We start from the raw sequence: 21,964 nt of genomic DNA on the forward strand, positions 1-21,964 counted from the left end.
AAATTGTGGCAGGACTTCTAGGAGACAGTGAGAGCCCTGCTAATCTCAACCACACAGAAATGCGTGAGAGCGAAATAAGCAGGACTCTCACTGTCCTCCTAAATGTCTTGTGTCAATTTACATTGCTTTTTTTATGTAGAAAACCTGATGTAAATTATAGAAAAGCTACATATTACAGATATTAGCCACAACAAATGAACAATTTCAGCTTCTGAAATCATAGTAACAATATTTTTTTTGTCATGATTACATCACATTGTTAAATGTAAAATCTGATGCTTATGGAAGTATTACAATACCTGAAGAATGGCTAAGATGCTCAGCCAATTTTTGCATAATAACAGCATAATGGGGGAGGGATAAATAAACAAACTTGAAAAGAGGAACTTTGAAATGTCCAGAAAAACAATACATAACAAATGAGTTTTAACTAGTCTCATGGTCGCAATAGAATCTGTTAATTTATCAGTTTTCTTTATTCCAAACTGAACAAATATATACTTCCAAAAGTCTACCCACAAAATAAAAGTGCCAGCTTTGTAAATCTAAATCTCACGGTCCTTGTGTCAATCACTGTCATATGATGGCTAAAAAATGCTAAACTTCTCTATAATAACATAAAAAAATAAGTAATTACATATTTTTTATGTGTTGTGGATCATACATAAAACATTTATATAAAAGAATTCTTCACCCATAAAACACCAGATACTTGCTTCACAAATGCTTCACCCTTAATGAAGCATTTGTGAAACGCGCGTCGGGTGTTTGGTGGGTGAGCTCCTTATTATCAAGTATATTCTGTCTTTACCCCTAATTTTGGACTCTTTCTGTGGGCCAAATTATGGCTGTATACTCTACCTTCATTATTGTATAATATATTATATTGTAATTGTCATAATATATTATATTGTCATCACAGTATTACTTTTTTATACACTATTAATTAGTTGGGGTCTCTTCATTTTTGGAAGTTCCCACGGTACTGACCCACCAATCTGTCTTATGAGTGTATGTTGTGACTTGGTTTGTATGTTCTCTTTAATAATTTATTCCTAATAAAGTTAAAATATTTTAAACAAATTTTTTATATAATTTCATTCCTGGCACATGTCCTGTATAGGTCTTCCGCTGCCGTTTGGGACATCTTTCCCTATTACATAGTAACATAGTAACATAGTTAGTGAGGCCGAAAAACGACATTTGTCCATCCAGTTCAGCCTATTTTCCATCATAATAAATCCCCAGATCTACGTCCTTCTACAGAACCTAATAATTGTATGATACAATATTGTTCTGCTCCAGGAAGACATCCAGGCCTCTCTTGAACCCCTCGACTGAGTTCGCCATCACCACCTCCTCAGGCAAGCAATTCCAGATTCTCACTGCCCTAACAGTAAAGAATCCTCTTCTATGTTGGTGGAAAAACCTTCTCTCCTCCAGACGCAACAGATCCTCAGCGAGGTAGTTGTATTGTCCCCTTATATACTTATACATGGTTATTAGATCGCCCCTTAGTCGTCTTTTTTCTAGACTAAATAATCCTAATTTCACTAATCTATCTGGGTATTGTAGTTCTCCCATGCCCTTTATTAATTTTGTTGCCCTCCTTTGTACCCTCTCTAAAACTGGACACAGTACTCCATGTGCGGTCTAACTAGGGATTTGTACAGAGGCAGTATAATGCTCTCATCATGTGTATCCAGACCTCTTTTAATGCACCCCATGATCCTGTTTGCCTTGGCAGCTGCTGCCTGGCACTGGCTGCTCCAGGTAAGTTTATCATTAACTAGGATCCCCAAGTCCTTCTCCCTGTCAGATTTACCCAGTGGTTTCCCATTCAGTGTGTAATGGTGATATTGATTCCTTCTTCCCATGTGTATAACCTTACATTTATCATTGTTAAACCTCATCTGCCACCTTTCACCTTACAATTTTTTTGTAGCTGCTTATCCCATCCCTCTTGCACAACAAAAATGTCTTAATGTTGCATTCACTAAGTAAAAATATCCTACTCAGGTAGAACGTTTATCAGAATAGCTTTTATATTGCACAATGCTGTATCTTATACTAATAATTACACCTTGTGATAATTTATAGTGTTTATGAATTGTAAACTGTCCCTACAATTCGATCTACATTCCTCAGTATATGAAATGCAAAGCATAAATGAGAGAGAAAAATAAAAAAAATCTGACTCTTCCGATTCCCACCCATTGAGTTTCTTAGAGTCAGCTTAAAAGCGAGGCTTATTCTCGTATTTGACCATCTCATAACCGATAGTTATCCAGTTACAAAAGACAAGTAGCAAATTAGCAACATCTGCAGTTTCCAGGGTAATTACTGAAGCAAGCTTACAAGCATTAATCATTCTAAAATATCTACAAATAAAGTAAAAACCCAAAGGTCAGGTGATTTTCACTCGGCAACAGTGGAACTCGCCTTCCAGCATCTCTTCCTACTCGTTAGTGCGCGATCACCTTTGCTTACCAGGCATACATTGTATTTAGTAATATCAGCTCATTTGTTTTAATACTCTCGTGGGCGTTGTTGCCTCTTTCTTTCATCTCGAAATGACTTTTACCTGATGCACGCTTTTTCTCTCCAAACTTTCCGTCTCGGCTGTCATCTTCACACGAGCTTGTGTCATCTGTATGTTGAGACAGAAAATAATGAAACATATCAAAGGCGTGATGACCAGGCTGGCTTAGTTCCAGTTAAACCCTGCTCTTTGAGTATATTTTTTTTGCCTTATACGGTTGTTATCTAGTGTTTATTGATCTTGTCTTCTACTTTCTGGTTCTCAAAAGAAAAGCCTACTGTGAACTTTTTATCAAATAGGTTTCTTCTCGGCCTTCTTCAGCTGCCATAAAAAAAATGATTGAGCCAAGCAGGCTTCTTAAATTATTTATGCTTTAACTAGATAAAATAAAAAAAAAATAAAAAAGCAAGAAAAATTGTATATAAATACCAACAGTGTCGCTCTGAATAGCAGAACATGTGCAAAAAACCCAACAAACTTAATTAGCTGGAATCAAAGTTGCTTTTTCCACGGAGAATAAAGCAAGCATGCACTCAAAAGACCTAAATCAATGTGCCCAGCTTAATCATATAAAGGGTTTTTCATCCTAATTGCCGAGCTCTTTAGATTTTGATGAGATGGATACTGAGGAAGATAACCCAGCGAGTGTATATTACCCAGTCATTATCCCAGACTAAACTTTGATTATTAAAATGGATTCTTGGTGTATATGGCTGGCATAATTGCTTTGTCTATGGTCTGCCTTGACATAATTAAAACAAATCATGTGGTGTTCATCACTGCGGTTATTTTGCAGAAATGGAGGAAAAATTAAAAAAAGCACTTCATGTAACATTTCAATTTGGTTGATAATATATCGTGGAAAACATTTGCAGGTTTCAAAACATCAAAAAGATAAAAGGGGTTAATTACTCTGCCATGTTATAGCTCACCTAAGGAAAATGCATGCTCCTGCCCGAATGTTTCTCGCTAGCATCTGGAGGCATTTTATGCTTCTTCTCTAAGGAATTTTTAAAATAAGCGACAGAACGATAAGGCAAAAAACATGCATGGTTTTACGGCGAATTGCAGCAGTTTTGTAGTTTTATAGGGCTTCACTGCTTACCACGGCACATCTACCGCATTTGTTTTTGGTCTTCCTAAGGATCAGCAAGCTGACATTATAAGTTGAACTTCATGGACTTTTGTCTTATTCCAACCTTAAAACCATGAAACTATGAAGCGTAGTTGACAATTTAACCTTTGCCAATGGCCAGTTCTAGAACTAAATGTAGGCAGTGCTTGTTCTGTAGACAGCTCCACCTACCTGGAAAACACTAATAGGCAGCGGTGAACAAGTTAATGTAAACTTTAGGATTCAGTGAAATCAATCCTGAAGCCATCTGATTTCTTTAGTAGTCATAAAATTAAAATGCTCAGACATCAATAGAATTAACTTGTAGCAGCAAATTTGTAGGAACCACTAGCCACTGCTTCTTGTCATTGCAGAAGAAAACACCATCCACAGATGTAAAAGAGTTGCAGTTTAATGCAATACTGCAAGTAACATTACTCTCCAGGCTAACAAAACAAGTAAAGAAATCTTGGAGAACTATGGCAGTGAATCTTTAAGACATGCAAGAATAAGATGCATTGAATTAATTTAGAGGCACATACCACTTAATGAATGTGGTACATCTTATCACTAGTAGGCACCTCAGTGTGCTTCACCAAAAATGTTACTGCAGTTAAAGTCTGGAGTAACATTTCTGGTTTAAGCAACACTGCTACTTTTGAAGAATTAAACAGGTAGGTGGGTGTAGCCATCCCTCATCCCGGTTCATTCCTAGCTCTAATCGAAACCACTGGGAAAAGTCCTGAACTCTTTTGTCCATCTTCACTTTAAAAAGTCACAACATAAACCAGGTTGTCTTTTGGCGTCCTTGACGAAGCCATTCAAAGCGGCCACTAGAGTCTCTAATATTACATTACCTGATGGCTCTATCACCCATGACCCAATTCAAATCTGTGCGATTTTTAGAGATTTTTACGCAGATCTTTATAGCCCATCCCTAGACTTCTGGGAGGATGGATACAAATTTTTACATAAGGTTGATCCGCCCAAACTTTCTGCTTCCCAAAGGGAAATTTTAAATCAGCCAATCTCTCCTGGAGAAGTGGGATCAGTCATCAAGTCTTTAAAGTTGCTTAAAGCACCCCGGCCCGGATGGGTTTTCTGGGGAATTTTATAAAATGCTACAACCTTTATTTACCCCTCACCTAACTTCTCTTTTCAATCATATTATTGATTCAGGTTCTATGCCTGACCGATTCAACAAGGCTTGTTATTTTTAATTGCTTACCAAAATCATGGCTAATAGACTTCAGCCAATTCTTCCTGATATTCTTACCCCATCTCAAACGGGCTTTGTTCATGGTTGGTCTATCACTTATAATATTAGGACAGCATTGGCTGCCATTATACATAGTTAACAGGCTAAAGCATATACTGGTCAGCCTTGAAAGCTTTTGATCGAGTGTCCTGGTCTCACCTCATTCGAACACTTAAGTATAGATTGTTTGGCTTTACGTGATCTTTAACTTAGTAAGGACAATTTACACCAACCCCCAATCTTCGTTATGGCTTAATGGTATTCAGTCAACTTCTTTTTCCATCCTCGGAGGTACGAGGCAGGGATGTCCCCTGTCACCTCTGTTATTTAATATTGCCCTCGACCTTTTGCTGAGATACCAGGAGATGATCCCTTCCTTTGGGGGTATTGAGATCGGCCACCATACAGTTAAAACATTGGCATTTGCTGATGATATTTTACTCATGATAGCCAATCCTAAAGAATCCTTTCCTTTTATAATGGATGCTTTTAATGAGTTTGGAGCAGTTTCAGGATTTTGCATAATTATGATAAATCTCATACTTTAGCTATCTTCAAAGCTGATCAGAAACGTTGGTCATTCCCTTTCCCCTTTCAGTGGAAGAGAGATTCCTTGAATTATCTTGTGGTATATTTACCCTCATCCTCATGACATTTTTTAAACTAAATGTTCGACCCCTCATTCCTGCGGTTATACAGGAAATACAATCCTGGAAATCTCTTAAATTATCCTTTGTGGGCAAGGCCAATCTTACTAAAATGATCTCTTTCCCTAAAATACTTTTTCCCATACAGACTTACCAGTTCTACTATCTAAAACTGATGACAAGCTTTTGACAAAAGTCTTCCGTCAATTTTTGGGGGGGCTCAAATTGGGGCTCCAGAATTAGTATTTTTAAGTTGCAACAAACTAAATCCCTTGGTGGCCTTAATCTCTCTAATCTACGCATATATAGTATACCAGCTGTTTTCCGCCACCCCCTGGATTGGATCTATGCCTTCACTCGCTTTACTAATACTCCAGTAGATGAGGCGATGTGTACTTTTGTACTTTTAGTCTTCCTGCTATGCTTCATCTACGTCAAGCTGAGGTCCCAGTGGAGGTTAGGGATAACCCCCTACTATAGTCAGTAATCTCGGGATGGTGTCATGCTAGAAGAATTAGTGGACTAGACGCCGATATCTCAGTGTTTCTTCCTTTCCGAAGCAACCCCTCTTTTCTACAGGGCAGGCCACCTCCCATCTATCGTGTGCTTGAGAATAATGGTTGTCGATTGTCTGTTAACATGCCTCAGACCAATCAGTGTCCTCTTACCTTGAAAGACATGGTCTTTAACTCCTTTCTGTCCTCAGACGGAATAGTTTGTCCGAGGACAGAACCCCGGCGGTGAGCCCGCATCAAAGCCGGGACATGTCAGCTGTTTTGTACAGCTGACATGTGCCCGCAATAGCAGCGGGTGGAATCGCTGACAGCGGCATTTAACTAGCGCTTCCAGCCATCGGGCCAAAAATGAGCGCATCGCTGACCCCAGTCACATGAACAAAGAGAAATATACTGAACGTTTTTTCTTTACATGGTCTTCTTTTATTAATGCCCAGACATTATAACGCCAGGTGATTCATGATTGCTTCCAATTCACAGACTGGTGTATGAGAGAGAGAAAATGGACAGCAGAACTCCTGTTAGGCTTAATTGATGCTATTTTATGAAGATGCAGCTGTATGACGGGAGGGAGTTGGTTATAATTATAATACACTGTCTAATGTTTAAAAGTACTGTACAATTCTATTTATTGGATCCTTTCTGATGCTTTTGAACTCTTTGTTTATTGTTCAATAAAGATGGCTTAACCCCTTAATGACCACCAATACGTCTTTAAACTGACCTGAGATATAAGAAAATGGCATCCCCATACAGGTGATAATCCAGCAGCTGTCGGCTGTACACGATAGCAGACAACTTGCTGCACTAGCCACAATCAGTGTTTGTACCGTCCAAATCTGTTTAACCCCTTAGATGCTGCTGTCAATAGTGACTACATCATTCTAAATGATTAACAGAGTGTGGGGGCTTCCTCTTTATCCCAATTGGTGCCCTCCGATCATGATTTTGTGATCCTGATGTTTGCCATGGCAATTCACGACTAAATAGCGGCCTTAGAGTCTGACGGCTGTTGTAACCTGTTCAGAAGTTAGAGGCATTTAGGTGATAAAAATACACATTTTCATTTCTGTCATACCACTTTGCATTAATTCCTGAAAAGCACCTGAAGGGTTAATAAACTACCTGACAGCAGTTTTCATTATGTCAGGGGGTGCTGTTTTTAAAATGGTATCACTTTTGAGGCTCTCCCAATATATGGGTCCACTAAAGGTACTTTAAACATGGATAGGTCCCTAAAAACATACATTTTGTAACTTTCCTTGAAAAAAAATGAAAAATTCCTGCTACATTTTTAAACCCCCTAAAATGCTAACAAAATAAAAGAACATTTTACAAATGGTGCTGATGTTAAGCAGACATGTGGGAAATGTTATTTATTAATGTTTTGCTGTGGTATGACTATCTGGATTAAAGGGACAATCATTCAAAGTTTGAAAATTGCTAATTTTTTAACATTTTTCTCAAATTTCTGATATTTTTTATAAATAAACACTAAACATATCACCCTAAATTTACCATTATCATAAAGTATAATGTGTCACGAAAAAACAATCTCAAAATCACTGGGATTTGTTGAAGTGTTCCAGCGTTATAACCACATAAATTGACACTGGTCAGATTTCAAAAATTTGGCTCCGTCACTAAGGGGTTAAAAAAAAAACCCAGTCACAACATTGTTGCACAAATTGTTTTTCACCTAGTTTTCTGGCGTAAACATTTTGATGTGTGTTTTATATCGTTACATGTCATAAAACAGAGTTTTCTTCTAATGAAGAGGAAGTAAGAAAAGGAAGGTGAACTTGCAACACAATGAAGAACAAAACAATGCGCTCATGTCACCAAAAGTAGCAGAGCCTGGTGACAGAATTAAACAGCTTTGATCTTGTTACAAAGTTCACCTCCCAATCTCTGCTAATGCTCCTGTTTTCACATTTCCACAGGGATCTCATCATAGCACAACGGACAGGTCAATGTCCGGTGTATTGATTAGAGATCCATGTTACCTAGCAATATTACCCAAGGGTGCACCTGTGTTGTCTTTTTTTTTTTGTAGTGAATATATAGAGTGGTGTATTCAATAACATAAGAAAAACTCACCTTGATTTTGTATTCTATTGCGCTCACGTTTCAGCATATGATTATAGCGCTCATCTACAGTTTGATCCCTCTTCAGAAGGTTGGAGCTTTGTTCGTCTGTGCTGGAAACTGAGGTAGGATTGTTCAAATCTCCTGCGGTATTCAGGTTACCCTACAATGACAGCACAGGGATGACTGCAACGTGCTCATTAGCACAGTACGAGTATCAATTCAAACACAAAAGAAGCAATATAATCATGTAGAGGTCCTCAAGACGCGCTTATGCTTGGAGAGGTGCGAGTCTGTCACTTGGCCAAAACCGATCATGAAGACAGCAGTTTCCTTTTACAGTAATTTGCACAGTATTGTTAAGAATTTAGTATCGAGATATTACAAGCAGATATATTAAATGATAATTCCAGATGTACACATTTCACCAACTAGTAAAGCTGCCTCCAAAAAGAAGAACAAATGAATTAAAACTGACCATACACAACAGATGGCTGTCAGCCAATTAATGATTCGACTAACAGCCATCTAAGCCGAATGTCCCACTCTTGTGTGCTCTATGAGAAAGCTACTGACTTATATGTCGGCTGGCGGCTTTTCTCAGAGAACAATGCAATTGGCGGTCCGAAATTGGACATCCATGATCAACATCTTTCCCAACCATCAGTTGGCCAGCGCCCCCAGTACACATTAGATTGTAGGCTGACCCATCGATAACGGCAGGTTAAGCAGACTTTAGAACTAGTACATTTAGGAACTATAATGATGCCCCACCATGTCCTAACTTTTAAAAACATAATTTACTAATTCCCATCACCAACAGAAGAATAGTAGACTTTGTGACTTTTTTAATGTCATCCATAATCTGTACAAACACATTCAGAAGCAAACAGAAATAATTTTGTGGGAGGAAATAAAAATAACAAAACTAAAATTATGTGGTTGCATAAATGTGAACTGTAAGTGTGAAAAAAGAATTGGTGTTTTTGAAAAAAATAATAATAGAGAATAAAACTGAAAATCGCCTATGTTTTTTAATAAAAAATCTAGATTTTAAATTTAGACAAAAATACCAAGCGCCATGTACAATTATTATGCTATCAGAAAATGATGTGCATCTGAACAAATAGTTCTACTCTTCCCTGTAGCGCTGTTCCACGTCTCCTGTCTGCTATCATGGAGCTATCTGGTAATAAAAGATAATAAATGATGCCATGCCTCAAGGGGAGAAGTTAGAATTGTTGTTCTAGATGACTTATTAGGATAAAGGGTCATCTATGTGTACATGAACTATAACAATATTTCAGGCCAATGATATGACCAGGCTGTTACTCACTCATGAGGGTTCCTAGGCCGGGACTCTGCTCTCTTCTATTACGTCTGTTGCCCTTTGTTGTGGTTCAAGCCAGGTTTCTCAAATAGCTTGGCAAACTCTTGTAACATCATCACTCCTAGGGCCTCTAGGCCCAACTCAGATAGCTGTGTATGTTCAAGTGTTCAGCTTTGTATTCAGTTACTTTGTGCTTGCAGTTTGCCTCATTATCTATTTCTCTCTGCTGGAAATCATCTCTTCAGCAAACTTTGCTTTGCTTCTCAAAGATCTGCATCTACTCCCTGACTCAGACCTGCGGATTAACCCTTTATCTGCTATAATAAGCATACTGAACTCTTCTCTGGTGCTGTTCACACAACAAACACTGCCTGAAACAGTGTGTATCTTGGCTACCAGCAAGTATTTAGAATTTTATAAGCATTGCCTATTTTATAATTGCTGCCGACATCCTGCATACAGTTCGGTCTTTAACCATTTGTTTGCTGCAAGTCTTGTGTATAGCTACCCTTTTGGCTCTGTGTCTTTTGGCCTTTCCTACTCCACGTGACAGCCTACCATACTCTGGTCCTCGCTTATTGACATGTAATCCAGCAAGTTCTTACCAGTGTGCCATCACCATTGGGTCCTTTTTGCTTACCTTACCCTATGGCTTAAAGCATCCACCTCAACAGGTGAGCCTATAACAATTACATGTTTCACCAAATGTCCATTCTATAGGCTATATTTCTAAGTCTTAGTTTTCCTTGTATTGAATGTGTGTGTTGACAATCTGCTCTCATACAAGGGACCATAGAGGAGCAGATCCTGCTCTGCTTGCAGCATATTCACAGAAGTAGCAGCATAGCAGAAATAATACTGCAGTACTGATCAATATAGATGTGTTTCTCCGCATCTGTATTTTTCTGCAGCTGCTTTTTCTTCCTCTCTCCTTTACATAGACTTCCATTGGCAGCATGCAAATTGATCCCTCAGTGAGCCAATAATTACGGTAATCTAGTCTCTTAAGATGGATTTTGGAAGCTTTTTCAATTTACTACTAAGTTCAATTTCCTAAGGGTGGAGAAGTGCGTCACAGGTAAAGACATATAACAAAGTTTCCTATACTATTGGATTACAAAAGGTTTATTAAAATAACAGTGACAATTTATCTATTTTTAAAGGCCACAGTCCATTTTAAACTGCAGTTCTTGTTTCCTGCTTTTTCCGAGGCATGGTTGAATTCATCAATTGGAAACATAGCTGCTCTTCAGTATTATACTGAAGTGTTAAACGGACCTATCTGAATGAAGAAATCGTGTCCATGTCACATTACATCAGGATTCTCTGTAGGGGAAAGAAACTAAAATACAACCTGACCTGCCCACAAGACGAGAAAAGCAGCTACAGATTTCAGAAGGAAGAGGACTGAAACAGTTTTGAAAAGGTAAATAAATATAAACATTATTGTTGCTGATAAGCCACATTTAAAAAGAGTATATATGTCACTTTACACAAAAAAAGACAGGTTTTTGCAATTTACCTGCCTGTTGTGCACGGCGCCGTTCTTCCACAGCACATTGCGGTCTCATACCACTCCTGCCGGTGATTCAGCTGCCTCTGCTGATGTGACGGGGCGGGACTTCCAGAATAATCCTAAGTGACAACTGGCTCCCCAATTAGGCAACGGGGATCCCGGCTGTCAATCAGAATAACGCCGATAGTCCTGCCCCGTCGACAAAAAAGAGCAGAAAAGAAGCCTCAGGCTCTGTAAACGTGACGTCAGCAGAGGCTTCTGAATCCCCGGAAGGAGCGTCTGTGACCACTTTGTGCCGGGGAAGAATGGTGCCGTGCACAACAGGCAGGTAAGTTGCAATTACTTGCCTGTTAGAACTTAGATACAGTATTTGTTTTTTCGTAAAGTCTCGGATATACTCTTTACGTTACTGAGAAACGTAGGCTGTTCAGTGTGCCAGGAAAGACGTTTCTTTTCTGCTACATGAAAACAGGGTTTTCGAAAACATCTTTTACACCTATTGCAGAGTAATTTGCTCAGCATTTATGATGGAAATTCATCATAGGAAAGCTACGGCAAATTCGTGCCTAAAAATGGTTTAAACAGAATTTTTTATTATAAAATAACTACCGTAAATACTACACTACAGGCCACATGATGGCTTATCAAAAATGGCAAAAAGTAAACAGGTTTACCATAGAGGCAGATGGATTATCTTTTGGCAGAAATTGAAAATTTCAGTTTCGAAACACAAGTACAGGCAAAGGTGTGTCATATCGGTGTATTCATCTGGCACATTTTACACCAACAAGGTATGATATATAAAACAGTCCTGGTAAATCTGCCCCATATGATTGTTATACATAGCACGCAAGGTTTAGGCTTGTAGTCTTCAAGAGACAGCCTAGTTTAGGCTTTGACGATGCAGATTTTTTTCACTATTAATATTATTCATCTTTTTTTTTATTTTTATGTCAACGTGGCCATAAGATGAGTTGTTCAGGTTCTCTTATTTAGTACTTGAATGAAGGCCACAAGAGATCAAAACAAAAACCAAGAGGGATTTTTTTATTATAATTCAAGAACAAATCGTCACTGTACAAATGCACATGAGCTTCATTCCAGTTTTGATGGGAATTCTATCCTCTTGATAATGAAGATAACTGCCTTGCATTACACAAAGCTAGTACAAGCATCTGCTATAGTGGAATGATTCATTCTTGCTTACTTCTAGACACATTCCACTGCTGTCACGCCGCTTACAAAAGGCACCAATACAAGGTTAATTTGTTTCCCTCCAAAGGTCATATTCCAAGGCTACTCTCCTAGTTAGGAAAAGACTCTAAGACTAGTCTATTAAAAAGTGAAGAACACTTTAATAAGCTATTAGAGGACAATGTCAAACTAAAAAATACAAATGAAAGTGAAACCATACAAAATCACAATGGGCGGATTTATGTATAAATAGATTAATGGTTCTGAACACCACTCAACTTTCTTGTATTACTTTGCGGAGGTCTGAATAACATACAGTATCCAAGTATCTCCATTTGTAGCTTTTTCTGCAAATCATAAAATGATGTTACATGCTTTAATAACTCGTAAGGACACAGCCTTGCATGGGCCCTCAGGGAACGTCTTCATGAATTCTTGCATGAAAAATGTTTATTTTCTTTGCCAAAATTTACACAAAGAAAAATTCCAAAACAAGTCCTATTGCTTTTAATATCAAAAGCACATTGCTGTTCATAAGGCATAATTTTTTAAAGTGTATGTAAAAATTAGGATTATGTGGCGAACAACATCAAAAGGCCTTTTTGAGGGAACGTCACCCGTTCCTATTCCTTGGATTGCTTTGCATTAATTTGGTCATGGAACGAGTGGTATGGCCATTTCTCCAAAGTGACCCATAAGCCATTTCTCAAATCAACAACACCAGGCCTCATATTGCTTGCGCTACTGTGAGCAGCCTTCATTTACCTAAACGTGTTACAATCATCTGTAGCTTGTACGGACTTGTGTCACAACAAGCACATCTGGGACGTCCTTGGTTGGCAATTGCCGAGGGAGCTGCCAACAATGGATCTTAATGATTTGCCAAAATGCATTCTACGAAGCCCCCTTTCATTTAAAATAAGGTCTGGAGGCAGATTCTGATGCCGATCAGTGTCGAGTGTCTGGAACAGCTATTTTACATGTAAGAATCACAGATATCAAGGTATTTTATTCAAGTTTCAGTCACCTACATGCCCATATAGACAGCTTAGAAGAGTTGATCCTACTGACAGATTCCCTTTAAGTTTTCCGATTGACTGTTTGAACTTTAGAAAATAACAGAAGATGTTGTTCCATGGTTTGAAAAATCCTCCTCTCTCTGACCATTGCTTTCAGGATAATAAGAAAAGGAGAAGTCCAAAAAATCTTCAGAAGCTAGAACAAGATAGTCTTAAATTCTTGGATAGTAGGAAGAACTGTAACAAAGTCAATTCATATTCTGGAGCAGGGTTCTTGAGGAATGGGCAATGATTGTAAGGGATGAAAAGACACCTGACGAGAGGACCTGAACTGAGTGCATTGAATACACCCAGTGAGCCACCAAGAAAATCAAGAAAGGAGTTCAGCAATTAGTTTGGTTCAAGATGACCGGAGAAGAAAGAGGAAAGTGCCCAAGATGAGACCTTCCAGCGATATTATTGGAAACAAATAATTTTGGGTTTGATGGAAGACACACTGGGTGAACACAAGAATATGCTTAGATTTTAAAAAGTGGGCAGGAGTGTCTTCAGATTTGTCAAAAGGATTGAAGGTTCAGGAAAGTAAGGCAGCTCTACTATTTTTCCCTGCAGGACCATAGGGTAGAATAAAGTGTGCTCCATGTGCTTGAAACAATTCAATTTAAGGTCAGATGGTCATATTCCAGATTTTTATGGAAAGTATACATTGTTACTGGAAATGTTGCCTTTTTGAGAAAGTGGCATCACTGCTTGTTGTTAAATTTCTCTAAACAGGAGAACATTTCTTAGAGAAGAAGCAGCAGGGATCATTCTTAGTTTCATGTGACTGTTGCGAAAGTACAACTCTTACTCCTGTGACACAAGTATCTACCTCAAAAAAAAATTGTTTGTTAAAGAGGACCTGTCACTTGCTCAAAATTTTGAGTTAAATACCAGTAGTTAAATTCCTGAGCAACCATGATTCTACTGCTTTTTTCTTTTTTTTGTACTGCGTAGCTCCATTGCAGAGATATTCACATTTATTGCTCTTGGAAAGGAATATGTGAAATCTCTGCTTGTAATCCAACTTGGTATTCATACAGAGTTTCTTCACTTACCTCCAAGACGCTACTAATCACAACTCAGCAGCTTCTAATACTGTTAGATCTGCTGATGAGCTGTGATTGACAGCATCTGGGAGGTAGGGGTGAAATGACATATCCCCAGAGATGATTCTTAAGAAACACCCAATTGGACTGCAAGCAGAGCTTTTATGAGGTGGGATAATAGTCTAGGCAACTCTCTGAGATCAGTTGACAAAGGTAAAAGATGTCTCCATACCTTTAGAACCCATGGCTTGAGTACACTGTTATGTCTTAACTGGTAAAATGGATCCCCAAAGTCCGTGGTCCATATGAGCAACATAGACAGGTTGCATTGCCCCAACCAGAAGGAAGAGTTGAAGTGAAGTGGTGTTACAAATTTAACAGGCTGTAAAAGGAGGAGCTGAACTGGTATTGAAGAGTAGGAACAACGAAAGCCAATTTAACATAGCTGGAACAGAAATGACTGATGAAGCTAAGCTGCATCAACGACTCAAATAGCAGGTCGCCCATGTAGCAGTGCTAAAACGATAACCGGAATAGCAGTGTTTCTGCACTAGTGGTTGATGTAGCAAAATTGTAATCATCACTGGAATAGCAGAGTTGTAGCCGTGGTGGCTCATATAGCAGTGCTGGAACAAAGACCAGAATAGCACCGTTTCGAAGGGAGAATGGATGGGGTCATGTATCGCGAGAATTTGGCCAACAACCTTCTTCCCTCAGTAAGAGCATTGAACATGGGTCATGGCTGGGTCTTCCAGCATGACAATGACCTGAAACACACAGCCAGGGCTACTAAAGAGTGGCTCCGGAAGAAGCATGTCAAGGTCCTGGAGTGGCCTAGCCAGACTCTAGACCTAAACTCAATAGAAAATCTTTGGAGGGATCAAAAACTCAGTTGCACAGCGGCAGCCCTGAAACTCGAAAGAGGAGAAGCTCTGCATGGAACAGTAGGCCAAAATTCTTGCTGCAGTGTGTGCAAACTTGATCAAGAACTACTGGAAACGTCTGACCTCTGTAATTGCAAACAAAGGTTTATGTACCAAATATTAAGTTCTCTTTTTCTATTGTATCAAATATACTCATTTCATGCAATAAAATGCACATTATGTATGTAAAAATCATGCAACGTGATTTTCTGTATTTTTTTTTTTTTAAGATTGTCTCTCATAGTTGAAGTGTACCCAACATAAAAATTACAGACCTCTCCATTTTTTGTAGGTAAAACTTCAGAAATATGCAGTGTATCAAATACTTCTTTTCCCCACTGTATGTAAACTGTATGTAAACTCTGTATGGGTTTGTAGCAAACAAGTCATGCCAAAATAATCAAATTACCTTCAATGAAGGCATCACTGACTGAGTAGATCAGGGAAACAGCAGATATAGCATATCTCAACTTCAACAAAGCATTTCATAAAGTATCTCATACTATCCTTATTGAAAAAAAAATGACAAAGTATAGGATTGACAAACCTATGGTTAGGTGGATTCATAACTGGCTCAATGATCTCAAAGTGTGTTAATAAATGGTTGCACATCCAATTGGAAGAGTGTTTCAAGTGGGGTACCACAAGGGTCTGTCCTGGCCCCAGCGTTGTTCAACATTTTTATAAAAGATCTAGATATGGGAACTGAAGGTAAAACTAATGAAATTTGCTTTGCAGGCTTCCACGAGAGGTGGGGAGTTCTCCTTCAATGGAAGTCTTCAAACAGAGGCTGGAAAAACATCTGTGTGAGATGGTTTAGGGAATCCTGTGCTGCACTGAGCAAGGGGTTGGAGAAGATGACCCTTGAGGTCCCTTCCAACTCTTACAATCTATGATTCTATAACATTTGGAGATAACTTGGACGTGGAACACAAGAAAGGGCGGTGGCCATAGGAGAAGAGAACAGAGCCCAACCTAGGACACAGTTGTGTAACAGAACCCCTCTTTTAGGACCCCTTACAGAAGTGTCAGTAAATGAAGAAAAAAGGGTCAGGTTGCGGTGGTAACCCGATGTGCAGTAGAGGAGACAGCATCAGCTGGAGAATAGACGCACTGCAACACTCAGGACTGGAATTGGAACAGGTGAGCAACAATAATTTTACAATAAGTACAAAATAAGTGAATTGCGTTGCCAAGTTAAATAGTGCTGTATCCATAGAAAGGACTGAACAGCAAATTATCAGAGCAGCTTCACAGTTTGAGAAGCACTATCCACATTGCTAATTTCAGAATGCTATAACTAGTACGTGTCTTATACAGATGTGCATGCATGTCAGTGTGGAAAGAAGTAGAGATGGATAGACATCTTTACAAAGGCAGATGTCACAATATTATTACAGTTATATTTCATCTTATTATTCCCAATGTGCTCCAAAAATGAGCTGTCAGAAAAATAGTTAAACATGGAAGACTTCTCTCCTCGCAAAAAGTGTTGCAACTTGTCAAAATAACAAGGCACATTGATTATCAAAATAGGCATCTCCTACCTGCTGAGATTTCATTTCATCATGCAGCATCAATAAAGTAGAAAAACCCGCTGGTACACCGCCTTTCAAAATCCCACGTTCTTTCAAGAAAGCTATATGGCCAAGCAGATGCTCTTGCAATGATGTTGAGATTTTCCTGTAAAGAAAAAATAAATAAAACCGTTAAAAAAAAAAAAAAATAATAAGATCTCAATCTTGTGTATTTGTACAATAACGTATTAGCCATCTAAATTAAAAATCTGATTTATTTTGGTGTCTTTTGGAGTTGAAAAATAAAAAATTTAAATGTGTTGATGCTATTGTCTCCCATCTCAGGTAGTTTCTGTCAGTCAAGATTTTCAGTACTTTGTACTCAAATATCCGATGATCTAGATTCAGGAGCGTTAGCACTTTGGGGAGTTCGGTAATCTGAATCAAGTAACAAACCCATTCACGCAATGATTAATTTACTAAGAAAGTGCCCCATTTGTAAAACAAATAATTAAGTAAATAAAAAATACAATAAGGCATATTTAGCAATATTGTCTAGTTATTAGAATCATAAATCACAGCACATTCCAAAGTTTCTATGCAATTGGGAGTAGCCTTCATTTACAAATAATTACAATTAATGAAAAAGCAGGTAGTTCGCCAATATGTGTCATGAAAAGTCAAAAACTTTGGTTCTCACAAGCCTTATTTACACCTGTCACTGGAAAGCAGGAATTCACAAAACCAGCAATCTATATACAATACTAGATTGCCAAGTCTTTGCTTTTAAATCGGGGCTTTAACTCAAGGTAATTACATACATAATAGTGAACCACATATACTTTCATTCTATTACCTATTCTGTCATGTCGTGTGCACTGGGAAGAGTTTCCGGTGCCAGGAGCGGGCAGTCATGTGACCACAAGTATGCCATTTGCATTCTAACTAGACTTGACGTGCAATACATTAGCTTTGAGTGAGGCCTCGCATGTCGAATTCACAAGTCTGCAGACACAAATGGTGACGGCAGACTTGTAGCCTAAAGCCGTACAACCCCTTTTAAAGAGAAAAAAGAGAAAAAAAAAAACACACACTGGCGCTCAGTGAGTGCTGGTATAGTGAAGCTCCTGGTTGTGAGGCAGGCTCTGTGTGCTAGCGCATACTCGGGGTCCTCCGAGTATTTTTTAGTGCTCGGAGATTTTCTGGCCGCAGCTGAATGATTTACATCTGCTAGCCAGCATCAGTACATGTGGGGATTCCCTAGCAACCAGGCAACCCCCACATGTACTTATGCTGGCTAACAGATGTAAATCATTCAGCTGCAGTGATGAAAACTAAATCTCCGAGCACTAAAAAAATACTCGGAGGACCCCCGAGCGTGCTCGAGAAATCTCGATTAACAAGTATATTCGACCAAGTGGTTTATAGGTATCTTCACCAACAATAAAGAGTAACTGGTGCCCACAATGAAAATAAATTAAAATGAAAATAAGTTAAAATAAAAATAAGGTTGAGGGGATCAATGGCCTAAGGATGTCCCCTAATCCACCACAAGGAGACTGTTTCAATACGATTTTCCTAAGTATATGCAGCAAAGTTTCAAACCAACGCTTTTCGTAGGAGAAGAGGTCCTTCTTCCTCAGAGTTCTTGAAGAACGACCACGTCTCCTTTGAAACGCGTCGGTTTGTGGCTGCACCAAGGTCCTGTAGCTTTGTCGTTAGTGATGTCACATTTCTTACGCCCCCCCCCATACAGCAGTGCTTCCAGCTGGAGCGCGCTGCCGTCTTAGCATCTCCTGACAGGCACAGGAGAGGGGCATCCACGGGGGGATGTTCCCGCATTGGATTCACCCTGCAATAGGAACTTACTATTATTACAATTCTGGACTGGGAGCTGGATTACTGCTACCCTTAACTACATTACTTACCCCAATCATAGGAACCAACTTTGTTGCATATAATTTGGAAAATCGTATTTAAACCGTCTCTCTTGAGAATATTTAGCATAAATGAATTGGCCAATTTAAGCGCTAAGTATTCTCAATTTTTCCTATTTTCTAGAGCAGTAATGAAATTCAAATTTCATATATACTTCCTGTTTGCATGCTATAGCGCTACAGAGTGCTACTTTATTTGTTGGTCACACATGGGGAGACATGGGTAAGAGATGATCGTATCCTGGTGCAGACTATTGTTTCTACTATTTTGTATACAGTCTTTTTTTGTAGCATTATTATATTGCAGGCTGTACATACCAATGGCTGCTATATACGGGCTATTAACATTTTTTGATCTTTGATTTGTTAGATGAGAATTTTTGCATTTATTTTTTGCTATGATATATCATTATTATTTCAGCTCTGGCATTTGATAGCATTCTATTACTTGTAATGTGATATACTCTCCCTCCCCAGTATATATATATATGTAGACCACGTGCCACTAATACCTGGGTCTATTCGGCCACGGACTTTATTTTTATATATGTATATAATGGTTTGCTAGATCTTTAGTATAAACTAATAAAATTACATATACATTTGTGGACTATCGTCTCCATGTTTTCAGTAGTATATTACATGTTAATATTTGGTGGGATTAGAATATGAATTCATTTTCTACATCACTTCGAAAGCACTGCAGCCAATCAGTGAGTTAAGTGGCTCGGTCTACGATCACAACCAAAACTACTAAATTATTGGCTGGCGCAGTTCTTGTTTATGTTAAAAAAAAAAAAACTGTGGGGGACAGGTGTTTTCTGAAACAGGAAAACCCCTTTAAAAGTCCAATATTATGAGGCAAGATCTGAAAGAGTTAAGAAAGATGTCCAAACAAAATATTAGGGGTCTAATCACATGTCTCCGCTTGAGTAGACCTTATCATAAATTATATTCTTTCTTTCTCTACCTTAAAGGGACTCTGTCACCTCAAATTGGCGGGATATTTAAATGAGTTTTTACCGGTCCAATGGGCGGCGTTTCCTCCATTTCTCCACCCCGTCCGCCCCTGTTGTCCGCAATATGTTAGTGAATTAGAGTACGTGTGCTCCATAGTTGGCACGTGCGCAATGCAATCTTCGGTGGTAAAAACTCATTTAATTATCCCGCCAATTTGAGGTGACAGGTTCCCTTTAAGTTAACACTCCTTGTCTGACCCAATCTGAATCTGAAATTCTGACTATTTCATGTTGATGGCATTGCGGGCAATAGTTGATAGTAAACTGGTGTAAAATTCACTGTGGATTACATGTTTGTCTTCCCTTTGTACTGTCCCCTATCTTTTGCTTGTCTCCCCCTATGTTAAAATTTGTATTTGTTCATTATTGAAATTTACACCTCCCCTGCGTGGAAGAACCTACCCAAACTGTTGTATACTTTCAATATGTTATTTCTAAATAAAACCTATTGAAACTAAAAGGTCAATATAGCTATTTGGGACTTTAAAAAAACATAAATGAATCACTTGAAAATTAGACAGGAAAAAAGAGCTTACTTATTTTTTGAACTTGCTTAACACCACCATTCATTTTCACAGTCATCAACGTCACTGTCCCCGATGGGGCTCACAGTCTAAATTCCCTATCAGTATGTCTTTAGAGTGTAGGAGGAAGCCGGAGAACTCGGAGGAAACCCAAACAAGCACGGGGAGAACATACAAACGCCTTGCAGATGTTGTCCTTGGTGGGATTTGAATCCAGGACTCCAGCACTGCAAAAGCTACAGTGCTAACCACTGAGCCACTGTGAGATTGAAAATGAATATACTAGTATATTACTATAAAAAAAATAAAAAACAATTACGGTAAAAAAGTGTATAAAACAAGAAAATGAGATATGAGATGAGAAAGTCATCAGTATAAAGATTTTGAAAGAGAAAAAACTTCTGTTCAAATCAGAGATTTCGCTGCTTGTAGATGGCACTAATAGCAGAGTGTGCAGTACTATACCTGCCGTAAAAACTAGAAACCCCATCGTGAGTTCATGAGTCAATCAAGATTCGCTAGTATCCATTTGTAAATCAATCCTTCATAGTTTTGTGATGGATAGGAGCCATGATGTCAGTGTTGTCCATCTCCCCCCTATCTTTTTTGGGATCTAGGTCACTCTGGGCCCAGTTTAAGAAATGGAGGAAAAGATCAATCCCTTTGATACAATTAGTGTTAGGAACTAAAAAACAGTATAATCTCTGGATTATGAGATACCTAAATGGATATGAATGATATTAGTCAAATCTGATCACTGAAATCCAAATACCACTGTTACATTTATCTAAACTAAGCATCATAAATACAAGAAAAGACTTGAGTTCAGTGCAACTGTCTGGGTTTGCTGGAAGCTGTAGTTTGGTAACAGCTTGGGGCTACAGATCAGGGACTGCCGATCTGAAATACATTCAGGTCACTACATAAACAGGATTATCAAAAATTTATTTTTTAATTATAAAAAAAAGGTTTCTTTTAATTGGGGTTTTTCACCTTAAACTAGGACCAGAACACAGTGTTCAAGTATATATGCGCAGAAAAGGAACAAGCTACATTAACTGGATATTACATTCTTTGTGACAGACAATGACCGAGAACGATAATAAACAGGCATTGTATCTGCAAATGGTACAAAACAAAAACTAGGAAACCTTGAGTGACGATCCCCATCCATTGTACCGACGATACAAGTAAGAGCATGGGAAGACCGTTATTCATTCCATGATTGTTTCTGCGCTCTTTCTTCACTGCATTCAGATGGATCATTGTATGATCACCCGAGACTGACTGTATTGAACCATGTGCAATCCTTCCCAATCTACTCGATTCAAAAGGTTTTATCCGCACACATGTACAAATGAAAAATAAAATATATAAAAAGAATACGGTTCATGTATATCATTATGTCACAATAACAAAAGCAACTATTTCTACTGTTCACAACAAACAAGTTCATAACAATAGGGTCTAAATATAAATAGTAGCATTATTTGTTAGTAAAGATCTGAACTGTCGCTTTGGAAAACACGGTATTTAAGGATCATGATGGCACTCGAGCTCACTGATATGATGGATGGATAATACAATACCATGCTTGTTATATTGCTTTAAATCAATGAAAGTAAATGTTTAATCAGAAAATTACATGATATAAACTGGAATTTTTTTTATTACGGTACCTAAGTTTTGAAAAATATGTTCACTCATTTCCTTACTAGTATATTTTGTGGTTT

At 38.4% G+C, this 21,964-nt stretch overlaps 1 protein-coding gene across 1 annotated transcript in view; it reads right to left on the bottom strand.

Moving 5' to 3' along the window:
• KIZ (kizuna centrosomal protein) overlaps positions 1-21,964 on the bottom strand; it is a 194,295-nt gene that overhangs the window by 96,401 nt on the left and 75,930 nt on the right. Inside the window, exons 8-10 of the mRNA XM_069768928.1 lie at positions 16,782-16,917; positions 8,177-8,327; positions 2,585-2,650 (exon numbers count right to left, since the gene is read on the bottom strand). Of these exons, the coding sequence (XP_069625029.1) occupies positions 2,585-2,650; positions 8,177-8,327; positions 16,782-16,917 (353 nt within the window). The remainder of the gene's footprint in view (positions 1-2,584; positions 2,651-8,176; positions 8,328-16,781; positions 16,918-21,964) is intronic.

Source organism: Ranitomeya imitator, chromosome 5 (assembly GCF_032444005.1).
Source record: "Ranitomeya imitator isolate aRanImi1 chromosome 5, aRanImi1.pri, whole genome shotgun sequence".
In the NCBI taxonomy this organism is placed as follows: Eukaryota; Metazoa; Chordata; class Amphibia; order Anura; family Dendrobatidae; genus Ranitomeya; species Ranitomeya imitator.